This window comes from Panthera uncia, chromosome A2 (genome assembly GCF_023721935.1).
Source record: "Panthera uncia isolate 11264 chromosome A2, Puncia_PCG_1.0, whole genome shotgun sequence".
NCBI lineage: Eukaryota > Metazoa > Chordata > Mammalia > Carnivora > Felidae > Panthera > Panthera uncia.
This window is the reverse complement of record NC_064816.1, coordinates 154,893,717-154,919,490: the sequence shown is the minus strand read 5'-3', so window position 1 is coordinate 154,919,490 and position 25,774 is coordinate 154,893,717. Positions and strand designations below refer to the sequence as shown.

The following is a 25,774-nucleotide window of genomic DNA, read 5'->3' as shown; positions in this document are numbered from 1 at the left end:
GTATGAATAGGACCATGTCTGTAGAGCTAAAGGCAAGTTGAACGGGCACCAAAAATTCATTTAAATGACATCGCAACACAGTCAGAAGCTCACCGGGGCCATGATAATCCATGCAAATTTTTTTTTTACAAGGTTTCTGCCCAGGGCTTGAAATGGGAGAAAGAAAATATCACTGGTTTTAACAATCAATCTCTAAATCCAACCTCTTTCTAATCTCCTCTTTTAAGTGGCTCCGTTATCCCCCTTGACTTTCTACTACTAACAAAAATATCTAAACAAGAGTCTTATAACTGACAACCAAACTGTATCGTGTAGATAAACAACATGATGACAAAAGTCTCAGCATTCACAGAAGCTTCTGAGCGTGCTGGGTTCTTATTTATCCGTAATGATAATACAGATCCTAGCAACGTGTTGCCACGATAGAGGAAATACACATTCTATGGAAGTTGGAGTATTTTACTTTCAAATACAAATGAAGATCAGGATTCAAAGTATTAAAAATGATTATATAAGGGGAATCTGAATCTTTACATAAATAGAATCTAGAGCTTTCAAAGAAAAGACAGACCTGGGGGCACCTGGGTGGCTCAGTCAGTTGAGCGTCTGACTCTTGATTTAAGCTCAAGTCACGATCTCATGGTTCGTGGGATCGAGCCCCTCATGAGGCTCTGTGCTGACAGCATGTACCCTACTTGGGATTCTCTCTCTCCTTCTCTCTCTGTCCGTCCCCTGCTCACGTGCCCATGTGCACGTGTGTGCTCTCTTTTTCTAAATAAACATTTAAAAAAAAGAAAAATAAGACAGAATTTGGGAAGAGTGGAAGTGTTGGGAATATGATGCTAACAGTAATTCTCTTTCCAGAGAGTAACTATTCTACTGCATAGACTATTCCTTTGTGTTTTCCTATGTAATATCTAATTCAATTTTTTCTCTAATCTTACCTTCCTTTAACCTTTGTGTATGGAATATGAAAGGGAGGGGAAGGGGAAAAAGAAAGACTTGTTATAAAGTAGATATTGAAGCAAAAGTAAGAACAGAATGGTTAATAAACATAGTGGCTTGCTAGGTCTCAACAGACAAAAACTTCACATGGAAGAACCTTTAAATCATTTGGACTGTGATTTTCTGTATAGACCAGCAGAAGGGGGCTATGGATAGGAATGACTTCGAGAGAATTTGGAAGTGCTTGCTTGAAAGTATCTTCTCCATATTTTGATTCCCATTTTTATTATTTTTGAAATGGAAATACCCCTGGAGGAGGTAACATAGTACATTAATATGCTAGAGCCATATCAGATCTTTCTTCTTCTGTCTAAGGGAGAACATTCGGGGGAAGGCTCTGAGAATAAGGACATGAGAAAGAAGAAAGGAACAAGACGAAATTAAAGGAAAATGTTGTCCAAGCTGGCCTGGAAATGCAGTTCAGAAGTAGCAAGAGTGATTTAGGAGTCTGATGAATAAACTCGGTAACAGCATTGGTGGTTATTACTCAGACCTAACTCATCGTTGTGCTTTACAGCAATTAGCCAACATGCTGATGTTGAAGTACCCATCTCTTGCAAATTTTTCCCACATTTAATAACTTATGTTGATATAGTTTCTTTTTATAAGCACTTGATAGGCAACCTGGGCAGTTAATTAATATGTTTTGTGGTCTGTAATTTACCTCTAAAATACATTCACAAAGACAGTTTGATATAATTCCATGCATATTAGATAGCTGACATCCAAGGGTTGATCCAAGCAAGAACACACACTCCATAGGAGGGTGGCTAGTATTTCATTAAAAGACCACATTTCAGAGGTAGATAGTACAAATGTGTAAGGTATACTTGTTTCTGCTCAAGACCTCATGGTCTGTTAATTAGCATAAATGAACTCCTAGTTACATTATGGGGGATGGGTTTTTTAATGGTGAAATCACTGGTGTTCGCTTAAGTCGATCGGTGAAAATAATTTAGAGACTCTCCCTCTCTTGTGTCAAAAGGATAAAGGATAAAGTCTAGGGAACCCTTTGCTTTTTATTCCTCATAAGGGTGACTGAGGCTGGATTCTTCAGTAGTTCTATTTCATCCATTGATTTAGAGGATTCTGGCGGTCTGATCGCAATTATAAAGTAAATTCGATCCCGCTCCTGCACTGCTTTCCTAGTTGGAGTAAGAAAAATGTCCATACACTGAGCAGCTGGAACAACTAAAGGGATAAAGAGCTGGGACTTCCAAGCTTACAGAACAGGTTGTGTAGACAACTTTTGAGCCCACTGCTAATAAACACGTGTCTTCTAACTGTAGGAAGGGCAGGCTTGTCTCACACCTGTTTTCTCACTGGGTGCTGAGTTAGATGAAGTTACTCATGCTTACTTGTCTATCTCTAACTACTGCCGGCTACGTCCATCTACTAAGAGCCAAAGTGGCATCTGTCTTCTCACAGCAGTGCATTTATTAGTGCCACATATATACAGGTGGTGCTGGATTCATTAGTGAACAAGCTTAGATCACAGCCTAGACTCCAGTTAACCAGAAACCAGAAACAGAGGAAGACAATTTTTAAATAATACTGGTCATGATAATTTACGTGATTTTAATTATAAGAACGAGGGTTTCTCAGAATGTTGCAATCTCTCAGAAGGGAAAAGTGATAAATTTATGCCCTGAAAAGCGACGGAAGTCTCTCATCCAAACCTATATTCTTTAATGTACATAGATTCTTGTGAATTGTCTTATAGATGTACCCACAGATGATAAGATGTTTAAAATATTTATGAGCTGTTTGGAAAATATTACAATCTGTCTGTGTCTCAGGTCACATGTCTTCAGCATCGGAACACGAATACCTCTCAGGGTTGTTGTAAGGAATAACTAGAATACTACAGATGATACTATGCATCTACTTCTTTTTGTTTTAATTTTTTAAAGTTAATTATTTATTTTGGGAGAGACAGAGTGAGTGAGTGAGCAGGGGAGTGGCAGAGAGAGAAAGAGAGAGAGAGAATCACTGACAGTGCAGAGCCTGATGCACAGCTCAAACCCACGAACTGTGAGATCATGACCTGAGCTGAAACCAAGAGTCACTTGACCGACTGAGCCACCCAGGCATCCCGAAAGCATCTACCCTCTTATACAGAGTTGATAATAAGTGCTAAGAATTATGACATCCTTTAAATAAAAGGGATATATTAATAGATATTTAAAATTAATAGATTTCCATAAATTTAAAAGTCATGTTTCAGAAACTATTTACTTCTTATAGTATTAAAATAAGGGATTAAAAACAAGTAAAGGGTTTTCAGATTAGGATAGTGGATATACATGGCATTTAACTTCTAAAAAATTACAGTTAGAGTATATGTTATATATACACAAAATCTGTGTGTGAGAGAGTAAAAGGGAGAGAAGTTAATGATTGCATGAGGGCAGGAGGGCTGTACTGGGTCTGTACTGGGCACACCAGGACATGTGGTAACTTACCCTAAAGTTTAAAGTCAACAAGACCCTGCCGCTCTTTTCTTCCTAAGTTTATTTACTTATTTTGAGAGAGAGAGAGAGCATGCATGCAAGTGGGCGAAGGGCAGAGAGAGGGAGAGAGAGGATCCCAGGCAGATTCACACTGTCAGCACAGAGTCCCCTGCAGGGCTCAAACTCATGAACCATGAGATCATGACCTGGGCTTAAGTCAGACGCTTAACCAACTAAACTACCCAGCTGCCCAGACCCTGTGACTCTTAATAACAAACACAGAGCTAATCATTATGAGGAATCTGAGGGAAGCTGAGGAGCCTAGAAATAAAGGGGAAAAAGAAAAAGAAAAAAAAAAAAACGAAAATAAAGATATTTAGAGAAAATGAAGAAAAAAGATGTCTGTCATCCTTGAGATGCGAGCAAAGGCTGTGCATTCAGGAAGCAACAGGAGAATGCCATTACAAAGGAACTTTCCAGGGGGCGCCTGGATGGCTCAGTCCCTTGAGCAACTGACTCTTGATTTCAGCCTAGATCATGATCCCAGGGTCATGGTATCGAGCCCTGAAATGGGATCCTGGAGCCTGTTTCCAATTCTCTCCCTCTCTCTCTCTCTCTCTCTCTCTCTCTCTCTCTCTCTGTGCCCCTTCCCCCCATGTCTCTTGCTCTCTCTGAAATAATAAATAAATGAATTAATTTAAATAATTTTGTAAAAAGGAAGTTTTCAGGAACAAAAAAGAGTTCTTCGATTAAAGTCATGATGAAAAGTCATTCTAGAGGGAACAGAAATCAGAAGAGACAAAATCACAAAGAGAACAACGAAAAGAAGCGTAAGGAGTTGCCAGCATGAAAGTGAGCACTCAGCAAACGGATGAAATAGACATACTCTAAGGCATGTTGTGAAATTTCAGAACATCTGGGACAAAAAGAACATGCTAACTTCCAGAGAGAAGGGGGGGGGGTTCCTAGTAAAGGATCATGAAGGGACCAGAGGGTGTGTGGTGCTGGAGAGAGAGAGAGAGAGAGAGAGAGAAGAGACAGAAACAGAGAGAGATAAGGCTGAGGGAGACAGGGATCATGGGAAGCATGAGTTCCAGCACAGGGAGAGGTGAGGAATTCCCAGCTGAACGACACTAGTGTGGCAACGTGAGGTTTCACGATGACAGCATGCCCCAGACACAGACAGCAAACAGTCTGGGTGGGAGAATGTAGACACATCAGCAAGATGCCCATGACCATTTTACAGTCTCTTAAAAACTGAGAAAGGACGGAAAAGCAGAAGGGGCCAAGATGGTTCCCCAGGGAAGACTGAATAAAACAGACGTACAGACAAGCAAAGAGGAAACGACGACGGCGACAATGATGATGTTGTTCTTGCCTGGTCTCACTTTTTAATGCTGACTATCTTTGCTCAACAATATTACTGAAAACAGGTCATGATGTGAAGGGAGGTCAGCCCTAACAGAGTCCCCTGTCCACCAATGAAATAAAGACATTTTTGACAACTTTGTTACTTCCTCTCTTCACAAATGAGACAGATGCTGCCATGTGGCAGTCATTTGTAGGACACCGATGAGCTTTAGGGCATTAGCTTAAGTGAGTCCCAGGCAATATGGTTCCAATATTTGCCAGTTTAGGCAACATGTACTATTGGTACAGTTTATTGTAACTTTTTCAGTTGCATCGATTGGACCAAGCTAAGGTAAAACAAGAAATTAGCTGCTCTATGAGATTCTCTCAACAAAATTGCAAGAAACCTTTTTATATGGAAATCTGTTTACTCAGAAGGGATGAAAGGTGACCCACAAAACCGAAAAGGGTAGGGTTTGGAGAGAGAAACCCAAACGTACTGGCTTGAGGTCAGGCAGAGGAGAGGACTTCCTAGGGCAGGCCTGTGCAATGATTCTCGTGTTCTTTGGTTTCTGACCATAAGGCAATAAGCTGACCTTAATTGGATCTCCCAAGGTGTTTTCCCCCCTCCTTCCTGCCTGATCAGCTGATTACAGAGGACTAGATAAGAGTCTCAGACCCCAAATGTCAGACGACTCAACAGCCCTTAGCTATAGACAATGTAAAGCCATTCTTGGCTACGGAGGAGGCAGGGGGAGATCACATAACAAAGGCACTGCTTTAAAAAAAAAAAAAAAGAGGTTAGAGTGGAAGAGAGCCAAAGCATAAGAGACTGTTAAAAACTGAGAACAAACTGAGGGTTGATGGGGGGTGGGAGGGAGGGGAGGGTGGCTGATGGGTATTGAGGAGGGCACCTTTTGGGATGAGCACTGGGTGTTGTATGGAAACCAATTTGACAATAAACTTCATATATTGAAAAATAAATAAATAAATAAAGCACCAAAGGGCAGTGTATTTAAAATACTGTCTAGGAAGGCGTGTAAAAATATTCGGAGGTGGGTGCATTTGCATCTGGGGTACCCTTTTGGAGGCTCCAGACATGACCCTGAGGACCCAGTTATAGCTCTAAAGCTGTTTCTTCTTGATTTTCCATGGCATCCCATACTCCCTCCCAGACCCTGTCCCATGGCATGGGCCTCACCCCACCTCTAATAGCGTTCCTCTCCTTCTCTTGATTTAAGTTCAAAACCCATTCGAGAGCTTTCGTGGTATTAACCTATCACTGTGACTGGCACACAATGAAGAGGTTTGAAAGAGAGCCTGGCAGGTGAAAGCCATCTGTGGAATAAAAGTATGAATCCAGAAGGGAGTCTTGGGCAAGTGGGTAATCAGTTACGGAGAAGAGCTCTCTTTTCAGGCTGTGTTTGATCAGTGAGTTGGTTCCTAGATTTTCAATTGAAGCTGTATGAACAGAATTGAATTCAAAGATTTACACTGATTGTGAGGAACTGAAATAGCTGAGCACGCGAGGCGGGAGTTGCTGAGTGATTACAAAGGTTTTTTTTTTTTTTTTTCTTTTTTTTTTTTAACAAAGACAGTTTGTGAGAGGTCGGCCAAGAGGAGAAGACGTCCTAAGAGGAGACGCCAAGGAGAGCTCTTCTATGTGCAGGTTAACAAAGGAGGAGGTGCACTGGGTTAGGAGACCAAAAAGGGAGAGAAAAGGCCTGTGATGAGAAAAAATATAAATGAGCAGAGGGAATAAAATGGAAGAAGCCAGTGTTTTGAGGCTTCCACTTGAGGCCACGAATTTATCAGAGAAATAGTTCATGACACATGGAAACACCAAGGGACTGGAAGCATAGTAATGCCCGGTCTGCGGATGTTAATAAGACTAACAGAGAATAGGGGGGCTGCGTGTGTCCTCATTTCTTGCTGGTTTCCTTGCAGAAAAGGGAAGAATAAGGCACTGTGATCACATTAAATATTATGCACTATGATCCCCAACACAATTCCATTCAATGTCGTTACATTCTCACACCAGATTTGGTTAGATTTGGTGTAAGATTTTACATCGACAAAATAACTAGATATTGGCAACACAATTTAAATTATCCTTAAAGTTGGGCTCAAACCCTAAGGGATGGCTAACCTAGGTAGATAGGAAATATATGACTTATCCTATAAAGCTCTCAGAAAACTGTAACTTGTAGTTGAATTTAAAGCTAAAATTGATAATAATTGCTTAATGGTTTCGATTCTGATTTCATGTAAAATGTGTTCTCTGATTAAAAACCCCAAGGCATTCGTTGCTCAATTAAGAAGTAAATAGTTTACAGCAAAAATGCTGTCCAAACCACAGATAATAAATTAGAGCCGTGTAAGGAAGTTTTGATGATAACGATCACAGAAAGATATGGGTATGAGGTGCTGATTTTGGAAATCATATTACAGATCATTCTACAAAATCCAAAATGAGGAGTAGTGTTTGAACCACACAGACACACACACACACACACACACACACACACACAGTAACTAGGACCTCTGGTTCTGAATCGCACAACCCTAAGAAGTCAACCTCTGTAACTTACTAAGATTTGCTGTGTGACTTAGGGCTTAGTATTGCTGATCATTACCTACCTTGTGGGGTTGTTCTGAACTACTGGATGATGAACGAGTTAACACGGGCAATCCACCTAGAATAGCGCCGGACATTAAGTTTGCCTCGAGAATATATACAGCTTCAAGTATAAAATGCAAAGCCTTTATGACACATTTCCTACCATGTTAGTAATTCATATCTGTAGCTGGTAAGCAGTTTTTATTTTTTTTAAATCATATTTTCAAGATTTCCTAAACTGAACAATATGCTAAAGGCTCTAAGAAAAATGATAATTAAAAAAGCTTAATATTTTACACACTAAACGTGGCACTGTTACTCAAAAGATAAGAATGAATGCAGCTGGAATTATGACTACTCCACAAAGGTATTCGTAGCTAGGTGTGGTGAGAAGAATACAAAGATGGCCGCCAAGATTCCCGTCACCCGGGGTTTACTCCCTGCTAGGCCCCACCCCTTGAATGTGGGTAGGATCAGCGAGCACGATGGGTCATAACTCCTGCAGGTAGGTCCCTCTACCTGGCAAAGGTAAAGAGATTTTGCGGATGTAAGCAAGGCCCCCAATCAATTGACTTCCGTTAATCAAACAGGTAATTATCCTGGGTAGTCATGACCTACTCGAGTGAGCTCTTGAGAGACAGTCTGGAGACCAGAGAGATCCATCAACTGCCAAGCTGTGAGAGGGACTCACGGCTGGGACCTGGGAGCAGCAGCCTGGATTGCTGAGAGCATCCACAGCCAACAGCCAGGAAGGAAACGGGGCCCTCATTAAAACTACAAGGAACTGAATTCTGTCAACAACTTGAATGAACATGGGAGGGGATCCCAAGCCTCAGAGGAAATCACGGCCCCTCTGACTCCCTCATTTCAGCCTGTGAGACCTGAGCGGTGGGCCCGCTAACCCGTGGCCGACTCCTGACCGACGGAAACGTTGACATAATAAATTGTGAGCTTCGAAGAAAATGAATATGATCGAGAAGGACCCGCTTTGCTTTGCTGGGGGGAAGGGTATATGAGCAGGAATGGTGGGGGAGGTTCACGATACTTCCCAGGAAGCCATGCGCACCACCAGAGACTCATTTCCTTTACTTCACTGCCGAAACTTCTGAGAAGCATAATAATAAATAAAATGATATTACCGAGTGCAAGTGCTTAGGAACTTGAGTAACAAGCTCTCTATAAATATTAGATTAAAAAGACATGAACAGCTTTTACCATTATAGAGGATAATAGAATTTGATCAGCTAAATCCCAGGGCTTTATAAAGCACAAATTATGTAAACAAGCTTAATGGCTTTTTTGATAAAACTACAAAACTAGTTCTAGGAAGAATACAGGAGGTGTTTGGACTTCCAACTTCACACGCTACAGCACAGATGCTTACTTAAATTTAAAAAAATTAAACACGAATGCAGAGAGGGTTATAAAGAACATGAATTAGCGTACAGAATATTAAGAAAAACATTGTTTTTGATTTAGAGATAAGGAGTAAGTTTCTTACTTACTGAGGATAATGGCTGGATCTAGCTTTATATACAAATTGCTATTAATCAGCGGGCAGAAAGAAGCAAATGAAGCTTCAAATATAAAAGTTCAAGGTTTCTAGGAAGAGATGGTGGTAAACATCTTAAGAAAATAGAACTAGGAGCTTAAATGTTAAAAAAAAAAAAACTGCACGGATAACAGAGGTAAATACTCAAAATATATGACAGTTTATGTTCATGAAAGTCATATTTACAACAGCAAATTCTCAGAGAGAGGGTCAGAGTGGAGAAAGAGGGTCACCTCCTGGCAAGGGTGACTGTGCCTACGTTTTATAATACGCCCTAAGATCCAAACAAGAAAACCAGGCTTTGGCTTGCATAGAACGATGTCTTCTTCCACAAAAGACTTCAATGGATACATTCTCTCCTCAATACCAACTCCACAGTACTTGAAGTGCTCTGTCATTTAGGGTACCCCCTAATTTCCAAGCCATGTAGCCCTGAACTGCAAATAGTCAAAAGAAGAATTGCATAGTAGGAGACCTGCCTCATGATAGAAAATGAGGAGTGCCAATTTATGTCAGACTTGGGCAGGAAATGAGTAAATTCAAGCTTATTTGAGATAAGAGGATTCTGCCTCTAGGTTATTTGACTGCAAGTAGTGACATTTTTCTTTCATGTTCCATAATAGAATTTTTCTTTTTCTTTTTTTCTTATCCTCTCTCTCTTTCTCCCTCTCTCTTTTTTTTTTTTTTTTTTAATAATGGAAGTCAGTGTAGAGATCCTCTCACTTCAGTCCCTACATTTCACTTACAAGGAAACCAGAAACTGAGATAGTGCTCAAAGTTCTACAGGGCATTTGTATAGTGGTACCTGCCTATGGCACAGCTGTACCAGGCACGCCCCTTTCCTAACGTGGCCCTGGCTTTCTTTGTTCCACTTCATGCAATTAGCCAAGGCAGAAACCTGGGCATCATTTTCAACTCTTATCGCACCAGCCACAGTCTGGCCAACTCGACTTCCTAAATATCCATGAAGTCAATCCCCTCCTTAACCTGACTGTCACCACCTTAAATCTCAGTTTCAACTCCTGGATTACAACAGGGGTGTTCTAACTTGTCTCCCTGTTCTATGTCTAGGTCTCCTTTGGAGAATTCTACTCAAGGTCATGCTTTGGCAACTGGGTGGCTCGGTCATTATGCATCTGACTTCAGCTCAGGTCATGATCTCACAGTCAGTGAGTTTGAGTCCCACATTGGGTGAGCACGAGCCCTGCTTCTGTGAAAAACAGGAACCCCAGGTGAGCCCTGATTTTCTCTCTCTCTCTCTCTCTGCCCCTTGCTCACTTGTGCTCTCTCTCTCTCAAAACAAAAAAATATATAGTATTATCAAATGCTTGCTTTTCCCTCAGGACCAAATTTCAACTGCTTTTGCATGCCGTACAAAGCACTGTATGAGTTGATCAATTTTTCCCACCCCCTCTGCTACTTTTCCAGGCCCCACAACACCCACTTGTTCTTTAAGACTCAGCTCATGAGTCCACTGTTTTGTGGGAGATTTTGCTGGTCCCTGAGTCTAGGGTAACTGCTGATTTTAGGGTTTCCTAGAGTTGTCCATGCAGACCTTTGGAGGTTGGTCACTTCCAGCCATACCACATTCCCTGCCTCCTGCTTGCCATTACTTGCTATACTTAGGTGCATTGCCTTGTTCATTATAGACATTTTCATTGATTCAGTCACTCTCCACCCTCAAAACTTGTTTTCATTCTCTAAGACCCAAGAAGTCACTTCAACATCCATAGGGATGACCCATTTTTCCCCAAAATGCTCTTAGATGCTCTTTCCCCACGTACTCTCAATTACATTCTCCTAGACGCCTACATGTTATTTAATCATCAGAAACCTGATCTCTGCTGAGTTCCTGAGAGCTCATTCCCAAGATGCCTTTTCCCTATTTACATCAAGCCCTAAGTGATATTACTTGTCATATATTCATATGCTAACAATTAGCACATTTATACCTAACCCAAATATCCTTTGTAAGGTCTTACTGTAACTGCAAAATTTGATTCTCAAGTCAGATGGTATACAGCACCTCACATTTAACTATGCCAAAACTGACTTCTTGAATTTTCTCTAAATCTGTTCTTCCCTTAATTGTCCACATCTCCCAATGGCACTGTAATTCACCTAGTCATTCAGTCCACATATTCGGGAGTTATTTTTGATAACTGTCTTTAGCTATGCTCACCTAATCTGTCATCCATCCTGATAAGTCTACCTTCAGAATAGATCTAAAATTCATCTCTTTCTCCTCACTTAAAGTGTGACCACTCTAGTTCAAGAAGGAGATGATGCTTCCTTGGACTTTCACAAAAACTCCAGAACCAGTCTCAGTGTTTCTACTCTGCGACTCATGGCAGCCCCAATGGTAATTTTAAACAAGACCCTCTCCTTCTCCTGCTTAAAACCTTTCCATGGAGTCCCACCCCCTGTGCTGAAAAATAATTGAAAACATAAAAAGCAAGCTTTTCTATGTACCTCCACCCTTACTGCCTGGTCTGCTCTGGCCCTGCCTATCTGGAAGCTTCACTTTGAGCCCCTCTCCGAGGCTATGCTCCAGACTCTGGCCACTCGGGTCTCAGGTTCTTGGAAGGAAACAATCTCTTTCATGCCTTGCAGAGTTAATTTACAGGGCTCATTTCCTCCCCTCACCTTCCTGAGTGCTTTGTCTCTTTTCATACTTTAGATTTTGGCTAAAAAGTTGCTTCCCAAGAGAGGCATTATCTAAAATCCAGTATCCAAAGTAAATATGTCCTCAGAATTCCATTACTTTTCTTGATAGAAAAATCACTTATTTGTTTGCCTTTTTTAATGTTTATGTATTTTTGAGAGAGAGAGAGAGAGAGAGAGAGAGAGAGAGAGACAGAGTGTGAGTGGGGGGGAGGAGCAGAGAGAGAGGAGACACAGAATCTGAAGCAGGCTCCAGGCTGTGAGCTGCCATGAGGCCACATTCGAACCCACAAAGCATGAGATCATGACCTGAGCTGAAGTTGGACGCTTCACCGACTGAGCCACCCAGGTGCCCCTATTTGTTTGCTTTTTAAATGTGTTTTATTATTAGTCGTGAAGGCATTTGGTTATCCACTTATCTCGCATGGCACAATTCCTGATGCATAGTGGATATATAAATTAAAAAAAAAGCCTGGAAAAAGGATTGTAGAGGTATCCTCAAACACTCTTACTGTTTTTCCATAAAGACTGTGAAAATATTCACAGTCTTTGGGAATTTTTTGGTGTGTATTATATATTTTTAATTAAAATTCTTCCTTGAGTAATATAGATCCATATGCAGTTGTGATAAATAAGAGAGGTCTCTTGTACCCTTCATTCACTTAACCCAGTGGTGCCACCTTGTAAAACTACAGTACAGCATCACAACCAGGATATTCACAGTACAGTCAGGATACTAAACATTTCCATCAGGACAAAAGTCCCTCATGTTTCTCTTCTATAACCACACCTTCTGTACTCCCACCCATCCCTCCTTAACCCCCCAGCAGCCATTAAGCTGTTCTCCATTTCCATAATTTTGTCATTTCAAGAATGTTCTATAAATGAAATCAGACAGTATATAATGTTTTGAGACTGGATTTTTTTTTCACTCAGCATAATTCACTGGAGATTTATTTTTCTTGCATTGGATCAAGAGTTCTTTTTTTTTTTTTTTTTTTTTTTTTTTTTTTTTTTTTTTTTTTTTACTGCTGAAGACTATCCCATGGTATGGATGTACCAAGTCTGTCTGGCCTTTCACCTGTTGAAGGGTATCTGGGTTCTTTCCAGTTTCTGGCTATTACCACTAAGTCTGCTGTGATAAGCTGCATATAGGTTTTCATGTGAACATGTCCTTATTCCCCTGGGGTACATGTCCAGGAATGCAACTGCAGGGTCAGGTAGTAGTTGCATGTTTAGTTTTTAAAGAAACTATTATTAGGAATTGGGGATGGAAATAAGGATGATTTGCCAGAGGTATCGTAAAGAAGAAATTGAGAATATAACAGAAACAGTGAGCTTAGGTGACCAAAAGATATCAGCAGGTTGAAATTGTGGACTGAATCGAACAATAACATTTTCTAAAAGGGACACACTTCAAGTCCTCCCCTATGATTCAATATGAAACATAATGAGGATAAGGAATACAGTAGTTATTTGATAATGTTAAACAAACAATGTGGAGACATACGTTGACAGAAGTGTGGTAATAATGATTGTTTGGAGGAACTCCTTGTCCAAAAATCAAGGGAGACTTCCTTTTTCCTGTCAGGACCTAAATTAATTGTGTTTTTGTTTCCTTTGTCCTTTCTTTTAAATTAGTAATTGAATTCACAGTTTAGGATTCCAAAGAATAGATCTAAATCAGAAGTAATTTTCAATAGTGTCTTTATTTTCCACCAAATCTATATCAGATATTATTGGTCGGCGAGGTCCCTTTCCTTAAATTTTTCACATCTCTGTGCAAGTGGAAAGCTCTCCCCCATCCCACCCCAGCCATAGAAAGAAAGAAAAAAAGGATGATCCCTGCCAAGACATTGTTTCTTCCCCAGAGAAGATGTTTTGCTCCCATTTTTAAAATATGTGATATATTCAACAGTGGTAACACCCCATTATGCTTGGGTCGCTGAGAAGTAGGACAGCTCTACTCTTTAACACAAGTGTTATAAAGTAAGGTGCATATTCACTTTCTCAGGATACAGAGCGATAGATATATCAAGACTTCTAGAATTATTCATGCTGTCATTCCCTCCTCCTCTTCAACATATTATTTCTTGAAATGCAACAGCCCAAACCAACCTGTGTAGTACCATGCTGTCCTAATGATGTCAAGTTCATGTTCTTTCCAGATGAAGGAAGGGTTAATGGGTGGCAAAAGGCCAAGAATGCCAGCTGGCCTTCAATGGTCCCTGACACGCTGGTGTTCATAACTATCTTGAATGATACAAGAAGCATATTCTTACCGTATAAGGTGGTACTGTACTCTTTATTGTCTGGATGTGTTTAGAGTATTGGGTTAAACTATAATCATATTTTGTATATATTAGAAGAAATAAAAATCAGGATTCTTACAGATTAAATCCAGTTCTCATCGATTATATTTGAGTTCAAATAAGATTAACATGAAGGTAAACAAGAAAGGACTTGAGTGCAATGACAAGTACAACCATCAATATGCTCTTACGTCAAGCTTTCTGGTACGTGGGTTTCTTCTCTGGGATATGTTTAGAGTTCTTGGCGTGGAAAGATAATTTTGGGAGGACAGCTACCATTTTACCATTTTCTCTACATACTATATTCCTGTCTTTATCATTCTCCTTCTGTTCTGGGCCATGCCTGGCTTCCTGATATTGCGGGGAGTCCTCCACGGGGTTTGCTTCCCCTCAACGCTGTTCGGGGTTCTCCCTTTGAGTGGCACAATCCTATTTCCATTTCGCACCTACGTTGGGGAATGTCATCGAAAAGATGTGACTACTGATTGTCCTGTAAGCTGAACCCAAGCACTCCGAGGCTTCTCACTTCCAAATGTCACCCTCTCCTGTCCTTGGAATGTGGGTTCCACTAGCCTTTTCCTCTCCTAGAGGTTGCTCCAAGAACAGAGTTGAGATGGTGATGCGATGCTGAGAACACCTGTATGGTACATGTGACTGGACCCAGTTAAGGCCTCTTTAGAAACTTCTAAGAATTTGCTGCCATCCTTATGCTTCTTAAAACTGCCACCTGCCAACCTGGAGTGACCTGCCTCTCCCCCTGCCCTCCGGTTTCAGATTACACCAGAAAAGTTCCCTGGAGGGTTGCAAACCAACAAACTACTCAGTCAAAGTCTCCAGAGGTTGAGCCAGTAAGTGTGGAAAACAAAGATAAGAACAAGAAACCCGTGATTCTAAAGCACTGCCAGATTTAAGAACCATTGGCCTCAAACAGATTTGTATTTAATCTTGTCTGAATAATATAAACAAGATATTTAACTCTCTAATCCTTCAAAAAAAATAATAATACTTTGCTCCCGGGTAACATTTACTGAAAGTCTACCATGTGTCAGATAATATGTGAAGAACCGAACGTACATTATCTTCTTTAATTTATGTAATAATGTTATGAAGTAGATCTAGATATTACTATTAACCCATTTTACAGATAAACGTACTGAGGCTTATTGAGTTATTAAACTTAATAAATAACGTGCCCAAGATCGATGGAGCCAGAATGTAAACCAGGTAGTGTAAGTAAAGAATTCATCATGGTATCTGACACACAGTAGACAGATCATGTAGTAATCATCATAAATAGCATCAAATAATCATCGTTACTGTTATAATCAAATGCCTCAGCAGTTTCCATCAAATGCTGATCCTCTCCTGGAGCCAGTGAATAGTACATGTCCCACACTCTTCTACTTTGGAGGGTAAGACATTACTAAGTATCTGATGGAAAATCTGTTCTTAGACATCTGTATATCTTACACATTGTGGGTGTTTACAAGAACCCCACAATTTCATTTCATAACCCTGAAATTTAATACGGAAGTAAAGAAAAACTAGGTTCTCTTCTGATGTAGAAAACTCCAGATACATTTTGTGAAAGGTGCAGGTGATGCCAGAATAGGATTTCAGTACCCAGAAAGTCTCCTTCTGTAACTGGGGGGCCCAGGGAAGCTCTGGAATGGTCCATAAGCTTCCCCTCACACGGGCAGTATGGACAGTCAAGCAGTCTACGTTACTCATGGAGGCTGCTTCGTGGGTCAGTCCTTTCTATGGACTTCAACCTTCAATTTCACTTTCTGGGTTTTTCCCCTACATACTGATATTTTAAAATTATGTCCTGCTCAAGTCAGAAGGTGGACTTTAAAAAAAACAGGTTAGAAGATTTTATTGTAGAAATACATTTCACCGTTTTATGGAACAAATCCAACAATACATAGCTTATTACATGCTGAGATAAGAATGTGGCCCAGAAGAAATATACCTGGGTAGTACTGTCCATGCTCAACACGTAGAAAAGGAATGTTCGTGAAACATAAATATGGCACTGTTACCTGTCATGTTGCAGTAGACTTTCAGAGGCCCCAGCGGTCCACTGCCATCAGGATCTATCCAGTAGTAATTTGATGTCTGGCCCAGGTGTTTGTATGCTTCACAGGAAGGCTCATAGATCGCTGGAACAGAATAGCCTACATGAGAAAGGTGCAGCGCAAATGGCTCCCCAGATAGGTGCCCCAGCCACATCCAATACTGGCCAGCCACTAGCGAGCGGTATACCCTCCTGTTGGGAGTGGCATTCTTTTTCTCTACACTTAAATTCATGATTTGGTTCTTACTCTATAAGCCTTTTTGACCTAACAAAGATAGCGAGTTCCTGCTATGGCTTTATAGTTGGAAAAAAATATAAACCAAACAATAAATTGTTAAATAAATGTAATGTTGCATTAGGGCTCATGATCGTTGAAAAAATATTTAATCTGTAGTTATTTATATATGTCATCTCCTTACTGTAGGGGGCTTTATTTTGAAAGGCCATAAATATTGGTTGTTTCGTTGGGCTAAAAGAAAAATCCCCCCCCCTCTCTCTCTCTCTCTCTCTCACACACACACACACACACACACACACACACACACACACTTTTTTTGCATAGATAGCATAAATTTTCCTCAAACAGCATGGGATTTCTAATCTTCCTTCATTTAAGAAAAAAGGAAAGACACATCCCTGCTTCATTTTATTATAGGTGTATTAATTACATCGCATCTAGTTTTTGTGGAAAGCTGACATCAATGTAATTAAATTACAGGTTCCTTTTCATTGTTTTCCCTTTTGTTCCCATGCTCCCAACACGTTTTCTTTTCTCACAGAGACTGCGTCTGTTTTTAGAAATACAAAATGGGCGTTTACATACCCCCTTTGTAGTTACAACTTCTGGAATACCCTTGGGAAGACTTTTTAAAACAGCGCCACACTGACATTTATGATGACTTTGAAAGAGGTCTTTCCACACTTGCTCTTGGCCAAAAGGCCGAGAAGCGATTGAAAGATGTCTTTCCAAAACTAAGAACTACTTCTGGTAAAGAGCTACCATCAGATGCACACATAGTACAGTCTTTTGGGAAAGTGCACTGGAATTCACATGGCTGGGATCTGTCATTCTTCAACGACGGGTCTGATTCCAGGACCCTTTTCCACCTTCCTGTCCTCTTCCATGTTCTCCGTGCCTCCCTCTGGCTGCCTGTAGTTTCCTCGCCAAGATGTTGGGCCTCCGATTCTATTTCACGTCAACAACAACACACCAGACTAAAACAATTCTCAAATGCTTTGTTTTACTTAACCCTTCTTTCCTCCTTCCATTCTTTCTGCAAATTATTGAGTACCTATGATGTGCTGAGCAGGGATTAGGCAACACAAATACAGCTGTAAGCAATTCAGATGAAGAGCCTTTGGAGTAGGGTCTGTTCACTAATTATTGTGGTATTACTCACGCATTAAGGTGCCACTGGAAGGGGTGAAGATGGAAAGTTATGCAGGGCTCACGCGCCTTTTGTCCCAGTGTGATGATTAATATGCCCAATTTCAGTCTCCCAAGTCTCTTATTTGGATAATAAACTATGGTTGCTCTAATTTTGAATGCCATGCCAACTAAAATATTGCAATAAAGGGCAGCGAGGAAGAGTTTTTAAACCCTTCAGCAGGAAGATGCTATAATTAGATGTAGGTTTTAGAGAGAAAACTCCTGTAGCAAAACAATAGATTTTAGGGAAGTGATTCAGAAATTCATGAGCTCACAGAGGCTGTCATTGCCATAGGCCAGGGGAAGGATGACTGTTTCCATAAGAAAGTGCGAGGATGGATAAAGTATATGGCACTGACTCACATGTTTTTAAAATCAACTGGAGACGGAGACCAGGTGGGTGTAGGGAGTTAGGAAGAAAAAGAGTTCAGAAAGACGTAAACGCACCATTTCTAACTGGCTCCTATTTTTTTGTAACCTCTCTCCAGATAATTACAATTTTTGTGGGTAGCTCAAAATGATCCAGAATGTCAGGTTAGAATTCTAAAGTTCTCCCTTTAGACCCTTTGGCCAATCTGCCATTATAAGCTTTCACGTTTCTTTTTTTTTAAATTTAATCATGAGTCACTCTCTTTTCTCCCGGTAAACACCCCATTTTCCTTATCGTGTGGTTATCTGTTTACAATAATCACACTATTAATTGGTCGTCTTACCCAAACATCTCTTCACTTTCCCAACAAATTATTCTTTTTACCCAGTGTTAGTCTGGTCCTAAGACATACTTTCATTATGTTAAAAAAAAATGTAATGATTTTTCAGTCTCTGATATTACATCCCAGATTGCTATCTATGCCTACAAGACCTTCGACAAACCTAAGAGCTGTCTCCTGGTTTTGGTGAACTGCCAGTGTAAACCTCGCACACTGGTCAGGCAAATTTGACACAGGATCTTGGTCACCCTTTCTGGGGTTACCTTTATCTGCAATACACTACAAGCCTCTTTCTCAGTCTACCAACCTTCTCTACCAGAGTTAACAATTAACGCAGAAGTTCGAAGAAACAGGACTCTGCAATCAAACAGACTTGGGTTGAACTGACTCTGCAAAGCACCATGTATAGAACACAGGTAAAGTGCTTGATCTCACTTAGCCTTGTCTGGAGAAGAGGGATCGGGTACATTGCAATACAGTGACAAGAGCTGGAGGATATGACACCACCAACCGCTTCACCTTTCTATCTGGCCCACGGTCAACATTTAAGAGGTGGAATTTTTATGATTAATATACTACTTATTAATTAGGTCCTACTCACAGTCCTCCTTTCTTAAGGAGGGCCTCCCTAGTCAACGGTCCGGTCAATATACCCATCTTTCTGTACAATCCGGGGCATCCGTTGCTCATCTCACATCCTGTAATACCTGATTAGAGTCCATTTAGGACTTGATTGACTGTTGGTAATGGAATTGCATATACAACTATTTTATTTCCTAATAAGACTGTGAATTATCCTGCGGGGAGGGTCTAGAAGATACATTTCTCTTTCCTACTCCATGCAATCTAACATGGTAGATGTTTAAGAAAAGCCATCAGAACTAACGAAAGCATGATCTGATGGTAAGCGCGGGTAACTCCTGCACATCTAAGAAAGCATCTAAGCACTCTTAAGAGGGCTACAGACCTTAATGTGAGGAACTAAGAACCAATTCTGAAGGCTTGTAGATGAGGGAAATCTGGGTGTGCAAGCAGCTTGTCTCTTTGTCTTCAAAGCGTGACTGTTATTCTGTGTGACTTTAACCTACAACTGGCCTTCTGGCTGCTTTTGCCTCATCGACACAAATGGACACCAAGTACTTCAGTCCAAACTTTATCATGTGTGAAAAATCAACTGGACAGCTTGTTAAGATGGGGATTCCTGGGCTTCCCCCCAAAGATTCTGATTCAGCAGAGAATTTGCAGTTGTAATAAGCTTTCAAGTGAGCCTGATACTGCTGGTCCTGACTGCATGTTGAAGGGCCCTGCTCCAATCCTGGAAAAAAGTTAACTCAGGAAGGGTAGGCTAATTCCTTTTTTAAATTTAGATATAAAAGGGAAAAAAAATGGAACACTGAAAGGCAAGACAGTAGCGTTTTAAATAAGGCTTTCCTTATTTAAAGGAAATAAATTTTCTTTAAATTCACTCACCTCACTTCACTCAAAATAATGAAAAGGGAGTGGGATACAGACCCCTAAATAAAAATAAGGGTGCCTGGGTGGCTCAGTCAGTTGAGTGTCTGACTCTTTGTTTCGACTCAGGGATTGAGCCCTGTGTGGGGCTCCGTGCTAAGCACGGAGCCTACCTGAGATCTTCTTTCTCTATCTCCTTCTGCCCCTTTACCCCGTTTGCAATCTCTCTGTGTCTCAAATTAAAAAAAATAAAACCCTAAATAAAAATACATGTCAAAAGAAACATACTTGGATGAATGCACCCACATGGTAACAGTGATCATCTTTGATTAATAAGACTATGGATGATATAAAACTTCATACTTTTCTGTTTTCCATACTACTTATAATGTGTGTTAGTTACACTATCATTAAAAATACACTTGCAAAATACATATCTAGAATAACGGCACGGAGGTAAGATGGCAAGTACAGCTCGGTATAATGAAACTGTATTAGTTTTTTAACTGAATGAGGAATGAAGAGATAAAAACTGAGAATAAACTGAGGGTTGATGGGGGGTGGGAGGGAGGGGAAAGTGAGTGATGGGCGTTGAGGAGGGCACCTGTTGGGATGAGCCCTGGGTGTTGTATGGAAACCAATTTGACAATAAATTTCATATTAAAAAAAGTTGATTCAACATTATCCTAAAAAAATCTCCTTTCTGTCATTTACTACATAGAAACTCCCTTTAACTTTTAGTTTTCTTAGCTGTAAAATGAAGGCAACGATACCTCCTTCACTGTTATTGTAACGATTAAGTGAAATCACACACACTTTGTCAACTAAAAAGAATTGAGTATATTGACATTTTAATGCAGAGAATGAGCTAACCAAAGCATTTACCCTGCATGCCTCAGCCGGTTAGCTTGGTATCCAGTGGAGGCATAGCTGGGTTGTACAATTTGTGCACATGAAGCCTGAGGAGCTGAAAGAGCATGAGGGCTAAGGCAGAAGCCGATGAAGAAAGAAAAGAGTGTGAGCCATCATCAGTGATGGAGTTTTGCTAGGAGACTGCTGAAGAGCAGAGAGGCAACTGGGCCGATGGGGAAATAAACAGACTCATCAAGTCCATTGATTTATCGGAAAAGTAATTTTTCTCTGCTGTGACTTCTAGTCCCAAATAAAAGGTCTCATATTAGTCTACATATTCGTAAATAAATCTCAGAGGTTCAGAAATACTATGATTGAACACATTAGATTGGATTTCATAGCATGTAAAATTCCAGAAAGTGGTGAATCCTAAGTATATGATACACATTTACTAAACAATGAATGTTGTCTGTCTGGTATCATACTAGGCACAATGGAAAATGACAAAGTATGGCTTTATTAGTTTCATGTGGCTGCTGTAACAAATAAGCAAATATTAACGGACTGAAACAACACCAACTGATTATCTTACGGTTCTCGAGAAGTTTGAGATGGACTTCCCATTCTAAATTCAAGGTGTCTGTGGGGCTGTTCTCCTTCTGAAAAGTCTGGGGGAGAGTCCATTTTCTCACCTCTTTCAGCTTCTAGACTCCACCCACATCCCCTGCTCATTGTCCCAACTTTCTATCTTCTAAGTCAGTCCTCCTCATGCTCCATTATTCTGATTCTCTGCTTTCCCTGTCACATCTCTTTCTCTGTTTTAAGGAGCCCTCTGATCACAGTAGGCACACCCAGACAATCCAGGATAATCTCATGCAACAGGCCTTAACTTAATCATGACGTCCCTTTGCTGCATATGGTAACATATTCACAGGTTCCACAGATTAGGACCACTGGGGGTGGGGAGCATTATTCTGCTTATCACAACTATATAAAAATGTTATGACTGCTCTACTTAATGAACAAATTTTATTAAGCATCATATGCGTTCCCAGTGTTGCCGAGTAACAAAAGTATCAAGGAGAGTAACAAAGATGGAAGAACAAAGTCAAAGGTTGTACTGAGCTTTAAAGGTCCATATGGCCCTGAGGTAAACAACATGTGCATCCTCTGCCCTCTCAGTCCCCACCAGGGACCACGAGACACTCCCCCTGCGCCTGCGCACCCACGGCATGAGGCATCTGAACGATTGTCAACTCTCTGGCAGAGGGAAGAGCAAAGGGTTGAAGAGGAAGGATGTGCAATAGGCCTAATGTGCCAGCAGATAAAGCACAATAAAGGAATGGTCAGAGTGTAGACAGAATAAAAAGGAGGAGCTACATCTGAGGAGAAGAACTCTCAAGAGTCTGAACTGCTGCAGAAAATGGGAACAGAAAGAGGACCGAAAGAAGGAGATACATTTAGTGAGCCTGTGTGAGGGACTTCCAATATTTCAGGGCGGTGGTATTTATGGAAGCCAAATTATAGGGAAAGGAACTAGTTGGTGGAATCGTGTGATGACCGCACCGTCGTAGGAATTCGAACACGAACACAAAAACGGAATAATCATTGACAGAGATTGCTAAATTCATGAGGGAGTTGTTGTTAGGATGTGTGAGACAGATTCATTTTTTTTTTTAAGTGGGTATTTCTCATTCTCAAACCAACGCTTTTTGATGAATTTTAAAAAATAATACACCAAAAAAGATAACGTTTCGTTTCTTGCCCCAGCAACAAATTTTGGTGAGCTTGTATTTTGTTCTCTTTTTGAAAGCCAAGGCCCTCTTCTTGCCTCTGTGTAGACTTCCTTCAATAGTGTGAGAAGATAAGGTAACTGCTCACCATCCAGAATCCATGATGGCCATGCTCTGTTAGCAGCTGTCAGGGACTCGTTACCACCTCTCTCCCACCAGGAAGTGAGCTCTAAATTTTGATGATCGATTTTAGATTCTGGAGAATTTTTTTATAAAAGCAACAACTTTGTCTGCAAATGCGTCTTTACCAGCACTGTCTAGACTCTGATTTAAAATAAGAAGAAAACAATAGTTTCCTATTTGGCAAAAAGAAAAATATCACTTTTCATTACTGTTTTATTTGCATTTTTGATTAATAATTGGACATTTTATTTTCAAATGTATATTGGAGAGGTTTTCAAAATCTTTTGTGGGGTATACAGCCATGAGTTTTGCCCATTTATTGTCAGCGTTCTTCTATTGACTTAAATTGGCTGTGATATAAATGAAGACTAAAATCTCTGTTCTCTGATATTGGTCTTCCCTATTTTATCTAACAGCTTTGAAAATGTAGTTTTTGATGTATAAATATATTTTATGCTATCAAATATATTAAGATTTCCACTTTAAAAACTGTTTTCACAGCTCTATATTATTATTCACAGCATGTAATATTATCCTCCATTTATGACAGTAAAGATCTTGGATACCATACTAAGTAGTGATTAAGACATATAAACACATATGATTAAAAGATTAAGGTACCAGGGAATGGAGAAGAAAGCACATATCTGTGATTCTGTATCATGGCCTCAGTTTTCACATGAACATTGATGATTCACAGAGGACGCTGCTATGGATTGAAACGTATCCTTCCCAAAAAAGATGTTGAGGTTCTAATCTCCAGTACATGTGATGGTGACCTTATTTGGAAATAGGTATTGAAGACGGTTAAGTTGAGATGAGGTCATTACTACCGGCCTAACCCAACTGGACTTATAAAAGGGGGACATTTGGACACAGAAACAGATAGAGACAAGGGAAGACCATATAAAGATGCAGAAAGAATGCCAACTACAAGTTAAAGAATGTCTGAGGTCACCGGAAAGAAGCTAGTAGAGGAATATGGAACAAATTCTCCCTTACAGGTCTCAGAAGGAATCAACCCAGCAGATACCTTGGTTTTGGATTTCTATCGTCTGAAACTGTGAGGCAACAATTTGCTGTTAACTCACCTTGTTTGTGGCTCTTTGTTACAGCAGTCCTGAGAAACTAATACAGACATATAGGTGCCAAGTGACTGGGCCAAGTTCTCCTCACCCTACATGCAAGCTTTTCCAACTTACAGATGGTGTGGAGGAGGACTCTCCACCATGTTTCACTACTATAACTTTAAGAGAGAAATATCTTTCAGATAAAATAATTATTTTTGGCTCATATGTGCAAGGTCTTATGTTGGGTGCTCTGACCTTATGGTGGCTCCCTTATGTTGGCTCTCCTTGACCCTTTCAACGTATAATTTGCAATAGGTGTGTAAGCATATGATGTATATCCTTCCCATTATTACCTTCTACAGCATATGGATCTCTAGAAGTCGCCAAGGATGAAATGTGTTAGAAAATTAATCACAAGTCAAAAATTAACATGTATATAAAGGTTATGTTTGGAACATCATAAGTAGTCCTCTCCTGATTGCCCAGAAAGGGAAAAGTTCACTTCTAATGATTTGATATAAAATTAGAAAGAAGCATAAAATAATTTTATAGCTCATTTGCTAGTAAATGCTGTAATGTGACATTTTGGGTATTGATGGTTTATGAATGTCTTCACTTTCCTGCTCTCTTAGAGTGGAAGGACCACATACTTGTTACAGACTTGTGTAGGGACCAGGAACAAGAGGCTAAAAAAGGGGAAGTTCGTTCACTGGAGATGCCACCCTTCAATTAACAAAGAAGTCTTTTAATGGAAGTCTTTTTAACGGATGCACCAAGAAATGACAAAACGGTTGTTCTTGGCCCTTGAAAGGGGCTTGGGGCATATGTGAATTGGTGACATTCAGAATAGGATAGTCTGTGGGACTAAGTCACCTTCTGATCTTAATGTTTCTTTCAAAAATAAATTTATCTACTAAAATATTTATCATTTGAAACCATGAATTTGATTTTCTGCTCTCAATCAGGCCCTAGTGAATTTGGTTGAAGAACCTACTTTTCCCAGAATCTCGTTATTCCTGTTAAGGTAACTACTTTTGCACAACCAAGCTGGAAATCCAGAGAGGCAGCAGTGGCCTGGAGACCTTCCCTGTGAAAGCTCTCTAATTCTAAGAGCATGCAATTATTTTTAATTAGCACAATGTAAGTTCACAATACCTAGGTCCTCATTAACACCTGAATATTAACCTCATATGTTCTCTGTCTCTTTGAATTTTTTGTAAAGCTTGAATGAATGCCCTGAATAAACTACATTATATCCCGGAGGAATTATTGTCTCATAATTGGCACATAGCAAATGGTGGTGATAGAGAGAGAGTGGGTTTCAAACCAGATATTCTGCATGCGAATATTATGTCACGATCCTTCCATGAGTGCAATTTCTGTATGAGATGTTATTCATTATCATTCTCTAATGGATTCTTTACCTGTCCAAGTCTCAGGGGGAAAAGGGTAATTAGAAGGTGGAAAAAAAAGGAAAAAGTTTTGATTTCTTGTTCATAAATCAGTAGCTTATATTTATCTTCCCTGACAAGTCCTTCAAGAAAATTGTGGAAATAAAGTAAAATCTACATTTATTTTTTTCATTTCTATTCTTTCTCTTACCCACATCTATCCCATTTCTGCCCTTTGTTTGATTCTTCCCAAGTCCTTCCATTGTTAATTGTATTGACTTGAAGGTACTGTTTTAAAGAAAACAGTAATCCAAAGTTTGAAATTCTAATCACAAAACCACAACTCTTTGACTCTATATCATCATGACTGCCATATTTCGTGGTGATGTCAATATCCATACTTGACATTCTATGACTCCCACTCCACAGAACATAAAATTGACTGTTTTTCATGACTCAGTCTGGAGAAGCTCTACCCGTATTTTCTTCATTATTACTTTTAGGATACAGAAGATGATGAGGAGGAGAAAAGAACATATAAAACCAAGCAGCCGTGCTATAAACTCATGCTTTCTCATTTTAATAGGTCTCTACAGTGGAGCTCAGCAACCCTACTGATCATTAGCTTAGATCCTATAGAGATTGGCTCTATTTCCGTCTCTAACCTTATCATTCTCATTTTCACTGTGTCCCCATTATGAGACCATGAACACTGATCCAAATGTGTTGGCACCTGTATTCCCCTCCTTCAATATAACTCTGCCCTACATCGGTCCTTTTCCCTTTCCTCCTAATTTTTTTTTTTTTTTGATATCTACTAATGTGGTACTATTCTAGTGCTATGGCTTGTACTAGAAATAAGTAAAATGAATCACAAATCCTGGCTCTGAGGAATTTGCTGTCTAATGTATGGGGTAGACA

General features: G+C 40.0%; 1 protein-coding gene across 1 annotated transcript in view; it reads right to left on the bottom strand.

The window, feature by feature from the left end:
* Positions 1 to 25,774, bottom strand: part of CNTNAP2 (contactin associated protein 2) — a 1,963,583-nt gene that overhangs the window by 687,984 nt on the left and 1,249,825 nt on the right. The window contains exon 12 of the mRNA XM_049643059.1: positions 15,999 to 16,118. Within this exon, the coding sequence (XP_049499016.1) occupies positions 15,999 to 16,118 (120 nt within the window). The remainder of the gene's footprint in view (positions 1 to 15,998; positions 16,119 to 25,774) is intronic.